Genomic DNA, 13,302 nt, shown 5'->3' with positions numbered 1-13,302 from the left:
TCTAATCAAATCTAAAATTCATAATTAAATAATAAAGACATAATATTAATCACCCAATTGAAAAAACAATCAAAAATATCAATTTCAACGTACACATAGTTCTGATGATTATGTTGAAATTAGATTGATGTAACAACCTGTTAATCAGGTTAAGTCAATGTATTTCAGTTTAAGTTTTACCCTAATTTCAATGTTTTTAAAGCTGGTTGAAATTAGATGACATTTTTCAAATCCAATGTATTTTCATGTTGATTCCACGTGACAAATTACGTTGAAACAACGTTGATTCAACCAGTGTGTGCCCAGTGGGTATTGTTTTGATCAATTTATTTAGATCAATGTGCATATATTTGATATTTTTAGTATCCAACTTTAAGTCTCAAGAATAAACTTACGCAGGTCACTTCCCGTATAAGCCATTGATGGTTGTTTTACGCTTTTTCCATCTGCTGCCCAGCAAAAAAGGTTGGCAATAAAATGTATGGTAAGACATCAGAACGTGTGAAGAGAGGATAGGTGCTAGGATGAGATGGGATGAAAGCAAAGTTGTAATATTTTACAACCAAATGATAGTTCACAGTGGTGTAAATGAATACTTAGAATGTCATATTCAAACTACAGCAGACTTGATATAAATAAATAATACATATTTTGTATCACTCCCTGACTTTGCCAGAGCAGTTTTTGGATTTGACTCTTAACCTGTTGGGTTCAATTACATTTCTTGAATTTAAATGGTACTGACCCCAATTTTATGGGTTATTCTCACGAAACTGACATTTGACACACAAATTCTCAAGATATCACTGAGATTCTCTTGGATCTATGATCACTGATATTTTCTTAAAAAGGCATTGTTGGTTAAGGGCTTGTAAGTAAGCATTTCACGGTAAGTTGTTGTATTTGGCAGATGCGACAAATCAAATTGAATTTCATTAGGATCTTTACTTATCTATTTCATCATAATTATTATCTTTTCTCTGTATTTATGCATTTTATAACAATTTCCACAACTACCAATGTAACAATTGTCATTACCGCAACAGTTTTGGATGGACTCACTTTGTGTGGAATAATAGTGTTTAACACGAATTTTGAATGACTACCTCATGTCTGTACACCACACACATCTGTAAGGTCCCTCAGTCGAACAGTGAATTTCAAACAGATTCAACAACAAAGACCAGGGAGGTTTTCCATTGCCTCACAAAGAAGGGCACCTACTGGTAGATGGGAATAAAAAAAGCAGACATTGAATATCCCTTTGAGCATGGTGAAGTTATTAATTACACTTTGGATGGTGTAGCAATACGCCCAGTCACTATAGGCATCCTTCCGGACTCAGTTGCCGGCGAGGAAGGATTTCCCCATGATTTCACCATGAGGCCAATGGTGACTTTAAAACAGTTAGAGAATTTAATAGCTGTGATAGGAGAAAACTTAGGATGGATCAACAACATTGTAGTTACTCCACATTGACAGAGGGAAAAGGAAGCTTGTACAGAATACAAATATTCCAAAACATGCATCCTCTTTGCAACAAGACAATAAAGTAATAGTGCAAAAAAATGTGGAAAAGCAATTAACCTTTTGACCTGAATACAAAATGTTATGTTTGGGGCAAATCCAATATATCACATTACTGAGAACCACACTCCATATTTTCAAGCATAGCGGTGGCTGCATCATGTTATGGGTATGCTTGTAATCGTTAAGGACTGGGGAGTTTTTCAGGATAGAAAATAAACAAAATGGAGCGAAGCACAGGCAAAATCCTAGAGGAAAAGATTAATTCACCATTCAGCAGGACAATAACCTAAAACAAACACAAGGCCAAATCTACACTGGAGTTTCTTACCAAGAAGACAGTGAATGTTCCTGAGTGGCCAAGTTAAGTTTTGAGTTAAATCTGCTTGAAAATCTATGGCAAGACCTGAATGGTTGTCTAGCAATGATCAACAACCAGAGGTTATTCTAACATGTATTGACTCAGGGGGTTGAATACTTGCACTTTGACATGAGTATTTTCTGTAGATCGTTGACAAAAAAGTACAATTAAATCCATTCAACTTTGTAGCAACATTTTGAAACAGTCAAGGGATGTGAATACTTGCTGACGGCACTGTAAGTACTGAAAATACATGCATGTATTTTCAAAAGTCAAAAGTAACAAGAAAAATAATGTATCCAAGGTCTTTACAGGTAATATTGGTGTATTAGGATATCTGTGGTTCAATGTATTATAGATACATTTCTGGATTGAATTACATTTTAGTCATTTAGCAGACACTTATCCAGAGTGACTTACAGTAGTGAATGCACACATTTCATACTTTTTTCCCTCCGTACTGGTCCCCCATGGGAATCGAACCCACAACCCTGGCGTTGCAAACACCATGCTCTACCAACTGAGCCACACGGGATCCTTTGGGCAAACATTATAACACAATATGCCTATAAAGTATCTAAATATGTGAGATATGAACCAAAAACTGTCTTGGGATAGATTTAAGTCATCCTAGTAAATAAATAAAGTTACCAGCACAACCATTGATTATACTGAAATGAAGGTTCTCTTTACAGAAACAGACCAAAAAATGACATGGTAATGGGACATTTTGTTTTGGTAATGAGAGCCCCTTAGCTCAATCTGCAAATAATAGGTGACAGCTAACATGACCACATCAATAAAGCCCATTCAAGCATCCATGTTGGCAAGGTAATGGTTCTCAGACATTTCCCCAATTTTAGCTTTTAAGCCATTTCGAAAAGTGGGGTAAAGGGGGTGTTTGAGAAATAGAACCTCATTCTGAAGGCATATAAGCGAATAAATTACCTTAACTTTTGCTCATCTAAGGACTACTCCTGTAGATGATGCGTCATAGGTGAATAAAACTTTATTTAAAAATTGGAGTTATACAGGAACTTGAAAAAGTGTTATGGTAATGAGACATGTCCACAGACACTGTTTTTGTGTAACAAATATTATACAAACACTACCGTTCAAAAGCTGGGGGTCACTTAGAAATGTTCTTGTTTTTGAAAGAAAATTTAAAAAAATTGCCCATTAAAATAACATCAAATTGATCAGAAATACAGTGTAGACATTGTTAATCTTGTAAATGACTATTGTAGCTGGAAACAGCAGATTTTTTATGGAATATCTACATAGGCGTACAGAGGCCCATTATCAGCAACCATCACTCCTGTGTACCAATAGCACGTTGTGTTAGCTAATCCAAGTTTATAATTTTAAAAGGCTAATTGATCATTAGAAAACCCTTTTGCAATTATGTTAGCACAGCTGAAAACTGTTGTTCTAATTAAAGAAGCAATAAAACTGGCCATCTTTAGACTAGTTGAGTATCTGGAGAATCAGCATTTGTGGGTTCGATTACAGGCTCAAAATATCCAGAAACAAATACACTCGTCATTCTATTCTTGTTCTGAGATATTAAGGCTATTCTATGTGAGAAATTGCCAAGAAACTGAAGAGCTTGTACAACGCTGTGTACTACTCCCTTCACAGAAAAGCGTAAACTGGCTCTAACCAGAATAGAAAGAGGAGTGGGAGGCCCCTGTGCACAACTGAGCAAGAGGACAAGTACATTAGAGTGTCTAGTTTGAGAAACAGACGCCTGACAAGTCCTCAACTGGCAGCTTCATTAAATAATACCCGCAAAACACCAGTCTCAACGTCAACAGTGAAGAGGCGACTTCGGGATGCTGGCCTTCTAGGCAGAGCTCCTCTGTCCAGTGTCTGTGTTCTTTTGCCCATCTTAATCTTTTATTTTTATTGGCCAGTCTGTGATATGGCTTTTTCTTTGCAACTCTGCCTAGAAGGCCAGCACCCCGATCTTGATCCCAAACTTTCGAACATTAGTGTAGTTTCATGTAAACTTCAACTAGTATACAATTGTTAGGATTTATGGACAAACTACAGCATAATTATTTGTGTTTTATTAAAATAAGTAAGGTTTTTGTAAAGTAGAATTTTATAAAATGACCCAAGAATTTAATCCAGACGCATATCAGTAACGAGAATTTGGGGTGAATGTGTACAAAATCCAGGCACATTTTTATAGATTGATTTAAAACAAGAAACTGCCAAAAACTAGACATCTTAGTCTTCAGAATGATAGATGATTTTTGCAGATGCAACATGGTTTTGTAACAATTTACTACAGACATGTTTAAACTGGTTTCATGAGAATCACCCCAATGCTGCACAGCACAGCACTTTTTAAGTCCAGGATCAGCAGCCTCTTTGTCCAATCCTCATCCTCCTAACTTCCTCCATTAAGCCTGTACCAGCCGGGTGGAAAGCACCAACTCTGTTTTGCTGTGTCATGTTTTCACTGAGTAGTCAGTCTATGACTTTGTCCTCTTCTTGTTTTGAGAGGAGGAATTCTGAGGGCAACAGACACACCTGTTTTATCATCTCTGCCATTGTTTGGAATGGCATTCCATTCACTCATTTTAGCAATCCTATCTAGGTAGATTGATGAACAATGAATAAAAATAGTTTATAATCCGCTTATCAACCTTTGCAGTGGTACTCAAACCCATCTAAAATAATGTCTGGTGGGACAAGAGTTTAATCCCTGTCCCAGGAAATGATCTCACACCTGGCCACGTTCATGACTGATAACATCATCACACCAAAAAAACAAATGGAAACACTTCTGATAGCATTCTCACTGAGAAACATTCGTTGAACAATGTGCAGTAAGTATATGGTTGGTTTGCATATTAACACACCTATCAAACCTTTGAACTTCCAGAGCCAAAAGCAATACAAAGTTAATGTAAAGCTATTCCATTTGCTTAATCTCATTTGAATGAACTGTGTTATTGTGATCAATAACACACCCGCCATCACAACACTCAAGCATCACTTATGCTATGCTGTTCTATTTGCAGTATGTTTAGCAATTGAGTTTCATTATTCATGTCCCCTGTTGCTAATACCTTTTTAAAGTCTTCCTGTCCTCTTCTCATTCGGTCACCAGTTATACACAAGTATAACATACTGTGTGTGTATATACAGTACCAGTTAAAAGTTTGGACACACCTACTCATTCAAGGGTTTTTCTTAATCTGTACTGTTTTCTACATTGTAGAATAATAGAGACGACATCAAAACTATGAAATAACACATATGGAATCATGTAGTAACCAAAAAAGTGTTAAACAAATCAAAATATATATTATATTTGAGATTCTTCAAAGTAACTACCCTTTGCCTTGACAGCTTTGCACACTCTTGGGATTCTCTCAACCAGCTTCATGAGGAATGCTTTTCCAACAGTCTTGAAGGAGTTCCCACATATGCTGAGCATGACCTCAAACCATCTCAATTGGGTTGAGGTCGGGTGATTGTGAAGGCCAGATCATCTGATGAAGCACTCCATCACTCTCCTTCTTTGTCAAATAGCCCTTAGACAGTGTGTGTTGGGTCATTGTCCTGTTGAAAAACAAATGATAGTCCCATTGCTGCAGAATTCTCTGGTAGCCATGCTGGTTAAGTGTGGCTTGAATTCTAAATAAATCACAGACCGTGTTGTCACCAGCAAATCATCCCCACACTACCTCCTCCATGCTTCACAATGGGAACCACACGTGCAAAGATAATCCGTTTACCTACTCTGCATCTCACAAAGACACACAGTTGGAACCAAAAATCTCAGATTTGGACTCATTAGATCAAAGGAGAGATTTCCACCAGTCTAATGTCCATTGCCTGTGTTTCTTGGCCCAAGCAAGTCTCTTCTTCTTATTCGTGTCCTTTAGTCGTGGTTTCTTTTCAGCAACTGTGGCTCAGTTGGTAGAGCATGGTGTTTGCAACGCCAGCATGGTGTGTGCAACGCCAGGGTTGTGGGTTCGATTCCCACGGGGGGCCAGTAAAAAAAATACAAAAAATAAAAAATCCATGAAATTAAATGTATGCATTCACTACTGTAAATCGCTCTGGATAAGAGTGTCTGCTCAATAACTAAAAAATAAAAAAAAATAAATAAATAAAAAAATCGATCATGAAGGCCTGATTCATGCAGTCTCCTCTGAACGGTTCATGTTGAGAGGTGAAGCATTTATTTGTGAAGCATTTATTTGGGCTGCAATTTCTGAGGTTGGTAACTCTAATGAACTTATCCTCTACAGCAGAGGTAACTCCGGGTCTTCCTTTCCTGTGACGGCCCTCATGAGAGCCAGTTTCATAATAGCGCTTGATGGTTTTTGCGACTGCACTTGAAGAAACTTTCAAAGTTCTTTAAATTTGTTGTAAAGTAATAATAACCTGTCGTTTCTCTTTCCTTATTTGAGCTGTTCTTGCCATAATATGGACCTTGGTCTTTTACCAAATAGGGCTTTCTTCTGTATAACACTTTTTCACAACACAACAGATTGGCTCAAACACATTAAGGAAAAAAAAATCCACAAATGAACTTTTAACAAGGCAAACCTGTTAATTGAAATGCATTCCAGGTGACTACCTCATGAAGCTGGTTGAGAGAATGCCATAAGTGTGCAAAGCTGTCATCAAGGCAAAGGGTGGCTACTTTGAAGAATCTCAAATATAAAGTATATTTTGATTTGTTTAACACTTTTTTGGTTACTACATGATTCCATGTTTTATTTCATAGTTTTGATGTCTTCACTGTTCTACAATGTATTAAAAAATATATATATATACAGTTGAAGTCGGAAGTTTACATACACTTAGGTTGGAGTCATTATAACTTGTTGTTCAACCACTCCACAAATTCCTTGTTAACAAACTATAGTTTTGGCAAGTCGGTTAGGACATCTACTTTGTGCATGACACAAGTCATTTTCCAACAATTGTTTACAGACAGATTATTTCACTTATAATTCACTGTATCACAATTCCAGTGGGTCAGAAGTTTACATACACTAAGTTGACTGTGCCTTTAAACAGCTTGGAAAATTCCAGAAAATGATGTCATGGCTTTAGAAGCTTCTGATAGGGTAATTGACATAATTTGAGTCAATTGGAGGTGTACATGTGGATGTATTTCAAGGCCTACCTTAAAACTCACTGCCTCTTTGCTTGACATCATGGGAAAATCAAAAGAAATCAGCCAAGACCTCAGAAAAAAATCCTTGGGAGCAATTTCCAAACTCCTGAAGGTACCACGTTCATCTGTACAAACAATAGTATAAACAAGTATAAACACCATGGCAATTCGCAGCCGCCATACCGTTCAGGAAGGAGACGTCTTTTGTCTCCTAGAGATGAGCATGCTGTGGTGCAAATCAATCCCAGAACAACAGCAAAGGACCTTGTGAAGATGCTGGAGGAAACAGGTACAAAAGTATCTATATCCACAGTAAAACGAGTCCTATGTCAACATAACCTAAAACGGAGCTCAGCAAGGATGAAGCCACCGCTCCGAAACTGCCATAAAAAAGCCAGACTACGGTTTGCAACTGCACATGGGGGCAAAGATCATAATTTTGGGAGAAATGTCCTCTGGTCTGATGAAACAAAAATAGAACTGTTTGGCCATAATGACCATCATTATGTTTGGAGGAAAAAGGGGGAGGCTTGCAAGCCGAAGAACACCATCCCAACCGTGAAGCACAGGGGTGGCAGCATCATGTTGTGGGGGTGCTTTGCTGCAGAAGGGACTGGTGTGGATATAGTGAAGCAACATCTCAAGACATCTGTCAGGAAGTTAAAGCTTGGTCGCAAATGGGTCTTCCAAATCGACAATGACCCCAAGCATACTTCCAAACTTGTGGCAAACTGGCTTAAGGACAACAAAGTCAAGGTATTGGAGTGGCCATTACAAAGCCCCGTGTGGCTCAGTTGGTAGAGCGTGGTGTTTGCAACGCCAGGGTTGTGGGTTTGATTCCCACGGGGGACCAGTACGAAGAAAAAAAATGTATGCTTTCACTACTGTAAGTCGCTCTGGATAAGAGCGTCTGCTAAATTAGTAAAATGTAAGCCCTGACCTCAATCCTATAGAAAATGTGTGGGCAGAACTGAGAAAGCATGTGTGAGCAAGGTCTACAAACCTGACTCAGTTACACCAGCTCTGTCAGGAGGAATGGGCCAAAATTCACCCAACTTATTGTGGAAGGCTATCCGAAACATTTATAAATCATTCTCTCTATTATTATTCTGACATTTCACATTCTTAAAATAGGTAATTTTTACTAGGATTAAATGTCAGGAATTGTGAAAAACTGAGTTTAAATGTATTTGGCTAAGGTGTATGTAAACTTCCGACTTCAACTGTATATTTAACTAAGTAAGTCAGTTAAGACAAAATCTTATTTACAAGGACGGCCTACCCTGTAGAAAATGTAGAAAATAGTAAAAATAAAATAAAACCCTTGAATGAGTAGGTGTGTCCAAAGTTTTGACTGGTACTATATATATATATATATATACACACACACATACATTTTGTTGTCCGAACTATCCTCTCCACTGATTCCATTTCTTCTACGTCTTCTAAATCTCTCTGTCATACCGTCTGACCACATCATTTCACTGGGTTCAGAAAAACTAAAACAAAACCATTTCTCACAAATAATTGAATTCATCCTCACCAAGAACCCTGCAACACATTTAAATTATGTTACTAATTGAGGCTTATATTACAGGGACAGCAGGTAGAGAGAGGATAGCTACTGACTCACCCGATGGAGGGGCATCTCAGCTGGGTCCAGGTGGGTGCTGTGCCTGTTGTGGTTCTGGAGCTTCAGACAGGGAGGGGAGCTGGCCCTGTCTGTCTGGCTGGGTCAGCTCTGACTCTGCATGCCGCTGTAGAGCGCTGAGAGAGAGGCAGGCAGGGATAGCTGATCCTTACTGAGTGAACAGTTGCCAACAACACTCTGACACACCCTCTATCCCTCCCTCCATTCATCCAACCTCCTCTTTGTTTCGGTTTTTTTCCATTCAAAGGGTCCTCTTTAGTGTTAAATGGCCAGTCAGTTTGAAATGTAATGAGATGTACAAAGATCAAGTACCTGAGCCAACAGCCAAGATGTTATTACTTTAAGCTTCAGCTACACATTTTAGGTCTTTTGATGAATAAAAAAGGCACTATTCATTCATAAATGAGGTGAAAGTTTATGTAGGTGCCCCAAACTGAACAACTGGGGTCATGACTAACCCCATGATACCAGTATATACAGTATACCACACATCATTGTGCTTATTTTGTATACACTGTTTAAGGACTTTTAAAACAGACAGACAAGACAACTAAACCTGCTGCAATGAGCCCAAGTGAACCCACACGAAGAAGCTTCAAGCTACCAACAGACAGGGGCCAAGTACATCATCAAAGATGCAGTACCTAAAACACTTGGCACATCAGGTCAGTGTTTTTAGAACAATGCATAATCCAGCCTAGAAGGTGGGTCAGAGGAGAGTTTAAAGAGCAAAGACGCATTACTCAATGTTTTTTTTTTTTTTTTACCTTTATTTAACTAGGCAAGTCAGTTAAGAACAAATTCTTATTTACAATGACAACCTACCGGGAACAGTGGGTTAACTGTTCAGGGGCAGAACGACAGATTTTTACCTTGTCAGCTCGGGGATTCGATCCAGCAACCTTTTGGTTACTGGCCCAACGCTCTAACCACTAGGCTACCTGCCACCCCAAGTTCACATGGTTTACCACTGACAGAGAACAAGGTTGTGTTGAGGCCGGAGTTACCTCTACAGTTGAGCACTGAGAATATTAACTTATCTTTCTGACCGAGTCTCCACTCAGGTTCCAGAGCATCAATAATGCACTGCAGCAGCTCAGGTTTCACATAGATAGACAGGGCCAAGGATCAAATGGGGGGTCCCTTAATCTGTCAACACTGAAGCACACCAACACGTTTACTTGCAACCTCTAATGTACACAATAAAGAAGCAGCTTGATTTCAGTTCATTTCCATACACTAGCCTATTTGAGATGTGTATATCAATAACACATCCATGTAACTACAAAGCAGTAACTTTGTAATATGTTATTACAATTAATTATTACACAAGAGAAAGTATGCCACATATCGCATATGTCAAGGTGTAACATTTTATTGTGCCGTCTACTTCAATTTCAGAACACTTAGTGAAGTGAAGACTCCAAATGTCCTTGAGAAAAAAAAAGATATAACTAATAGTTTGAGACCAAGTGAAAACGCATTCATACACTTCTGAAGATAGGGCAGGCAGTTTGATCTGAATGAAAGATACTGTAAGAAAAAGGCTGAGTATAGGGCTTTCATTCAATACGGTCTTTCTTCACAAAATAAGTGCCCCTTTATGAGTCCGTCCGTCATTCAAACTGGTGGCTTTTTCCTGTTTCTGGAAGCTGGGTCCTTGCTGGTGGGTGTCACTCAGTGCAGCTGCATGGTAAGTAGGGTTGCAAAAATTCCAGTATGTTTGGCAAAATTCCAGGTTTTAAATAAATCTCATTTGGAAAATTCCCAGGAAAGTCTTGGTAAATGTGGGAATCATGGGAAAGTTACCATAATTGTGCAACCCTGCTGAAAAGGTAAGGGGAGCTACTGTGTGGGCAGAGGGATGCCCCTGGGATCTGTGACTTGGCCTTCCTGTAGGTTCTTCACCAGCTGTGCCAACCAGCGTTTGGTGGTGGTGTCGTCCTTCAGGACCTGGGCAAACGTGGTGTCTTTAAGCTGGTCTGGTAGACACTGACGGAGGGCCTCTCGGGCTCTGGTGTGGGGGCAGAGGTGAGAAAAACAAAGTCATGTTAGTTATGATAGTGAGTAAGCCACTTTCAGCAGAATATATTATCTATCAAGATAAGACCATGACCACATCCACTGTTTTCAGAGTTCCCAACATCATTTCCCCAATATGTTTTTTTAATAGTAATTCCTGGAAAATTGCTTCAAAACACTGAAGGATTGAACACAGACTAAATGAGACAAGCAACAGCAGGTCGAAGAGTTGATTTCAATACCTGGAGTTGTCTGACAGGCGTAGGTAACAGCGGACAACATGTTTCAAAAGACGAGCGGAGGGCTCTTTGGAAAGCTGAAGAACCATTTTGCCCTGAAAAAGACAGTTGTATAAAAAATTATTTAGGAGGCAACCAATGTCTACAAAAGTATAATATTTTGAATATTGGTTATCCTTGAACTTACAAGTATCATGGCCACATGGGAGAAGCGTTCATATGTTTGGCAAATGTATGCCAGCCCTGTGTCATCAAGGAGTATTTTCTGTAGTATAAAAGTTGCTACCTGTGGAACAAAAAAATGAGGGTTGAAATACATGTATCTTTAGAGAGACAGAGCAGAGCGAAAGAGAGATACAGCGTGCGAGAGAGAGATACAGCGAGCGAGCGATACAGAGAGCGAGAGAGAGATAGAGAGTAGGAGATATGTACCGTTTTGGAAAGCTCACTGCCAGACTCCATTATGCGAAGGCACAGGGGAATGATTTCTGTTGTCAACAGGAAGTTGATCACTTCCTGCTCATCTGTTTTGACCAAGGCACCTGCCAATCAAACAGGAACAAGTTATAGAGAAACATACATGACACATACTGTATTGTCAAAGTAATTGGATCATTTCATTACTTAGGCAATGACAACATCAGAGAGTGAGATAGAAGAAAAGACAGAGAGAAGGCATCATAGCAATAGAATCACAAAAATGATATAAAGGATATTTACCGATGACTCCTAGGCTGGTGAGTCGGAGGTACTCAAATGGTCGTGTTTTGCTGACAGTGTGTAAGAAGGGGTACAGGAATAGAGGAATGTGTGCTGCCAGAAATGCCGATCTGTGAAAGACAACAGTAAATAAGTTAGACATTTCACATCATATAGAAGAAAACACAGACTGTTTTTGTTAATTGCACTGTACAATTCAATCATGATGATAGAAAATCAAGTGACCCACCTTGTCTCTGGATGAGAGGCTACACACTGCAGAAGTGCTAATGCATTGCATACTCTGTTGGACTGGTGAGCGGTGAGGGTTGGGGGGTTTATTGAGGGGTAGATGTTGACAATTTCCTATTTATGAAAGAGTAAGAAGAGGGTCATCATCAAGTTTAAAGCCACACTCACAGAAAGGAAAACCATGCTACATCCTGCTAGAGACTAGCCAGTGAGTGATGTCCACAATCTTACCTGCAGGAGAGCAGCTATAGTTCCACAGGAGTGCCATAGCATTGGAGCCAAATCTGGCACGGACTCCCGTTTTTTACTGAGCTCAAGCAGGGCATTCTCGCGGGTCTCTGGGCTGGACAGCTCGTTGATCCACTGGTAGATCTTTTCCCTATCCACTTGGGCCAGAGCCGTGGTTACAGCCTGTTTTACAGGAGAGGTGGACACCGTGAGCTAAACTGACATTGTGTTGGAATTATTCCGTTTACAACAGGGTTAACCATGTGTTTCTTGCCAACTTAATGAATGAATAAGTTAGCTAGGTAGCTAGTGCTAGCTGGCTACCTAAACGGTAACTAACAGTCAACAACAATATGTAAATTAACGTTACTTTCATGGATACGGTAACTTTCCCACAAATAGTAGTTAGCTACCATAGCTAATAGCTGGCTCATTCAAATGCGAATATTATCCAAACAGTTTGCCACATGAGGGGTTCAAAACAGCTCTGTAACAAGTTTAGCATTAAAGCTAGCTAGCAACTATACTGCTGGCCATATTCAGGCCAGGGATTGGCCTTGTGTTAGCAAAAACAAAAGCCTTGTACTAGCTATTGTTAACCTAGCTAGCTAACGTTAGCAACAGATTTCGTGTACTTACTGCTCCTGTAGCCAGCATTCTATGCAGCGCTTGGATATTTTCGAAAAACGTCTAGTAAAATCTAAAAAGGTGTTATGTTGTGAAAACAGAGAACGAGGCTCGCGAGAGCGCAACTGCGTTCAACCTTTCAACTCAGACGTGCCTCATGTGAAACGCCGGGAAAGTGACGTCACCATTTCCCGTCTTTTTCAATTTTTGACCACTTCAATATTATGCACATTGCAGCCAACCGACTGACAGATCTACAAATAATTTAGCACCATAAATAACTACTCATTATTATTTGTAGATAATTCAGTCACTCACCATTTACCTACATTGCGTCATGGATTTGATGCTCTCCAACATGATCCAATTCATGAAAAAACTATATATGCTATATATGTATAATTATATAGGTATTTGTGGATTAATTGACATCTACTGAAGTATTTCATGAAGGCATTCGTTGTCGTTTTTGCGTTATCGTTTTTGTGAATTTTGAGGTCCATTAAAAACACGAGGGCGTTGATCCACATGCTCTCAATTGAGC

The 13,302-nt window shown here is 39.2% G+C and overlaps 1 protein-coding gene across 2 annotated transcripts; it reads right to left on the bottom strand.

Annotated features, from left to right (window-relative positions):
- Positions 1-10,050: 10,050 nt before the first annotated feature.
- LOC106574282 (CCR4-NOT transcription complex subunit 9) lies at positions 10,051-12,907 on the bottom strand. Of its 2 annotated transcripts, none has more exons than XM_014150078.3 (8): positions 12,771-12,907; positions 12,135-12,314; positions 11,902-12,017; positions 11,673-11,782; positions 11,385-11,494; positions 11,140-11,238; positions 10,956-11,047; positions 10,051-10,705 (listed from the first exon to the last, which is right to left on the bottom strand). In XM_014150078.3, exons 1-8 carry the CDS (start codon positions 12,786-12,788, stop codon positions 10,537-10,539), a joined length of 894 nt encoding a protein of 297 aa, XP_014005553.1. In that variant the 5' UTR covers positions 12,789-12,907; the 3' UTR covers positions 10,051-10,536. The 2 variants fall into 2 exon arrangements, with proteins under 2 accessions (XP_014005553.1, XP_082818958.1); XM_082962832.1 differs by having other exon boundaries at positions 10,051-10,718; positions 10,957-11,047.
- Between the last annotated feature and the right edge of the window lie 395 nt (positions 12,908-13,302).

This window comes from Salmo salar, chromosome 16 (assembly GCF_965601325.2).
Source record: "Salmo salar chromosome 16, fSalSal1, whole genome shotgun sequence".
NCBI lineage: Eukaryota > Metazoa > Chordata > Actinopteri > Salmoniformes > Salmonidae > Salmo > Salmo salar.
The sequence above is the reverse complement of the archived record's forward strand: the minus strand, read 5'-3'. Positions and strand labels throughout refer to the sequence as shown.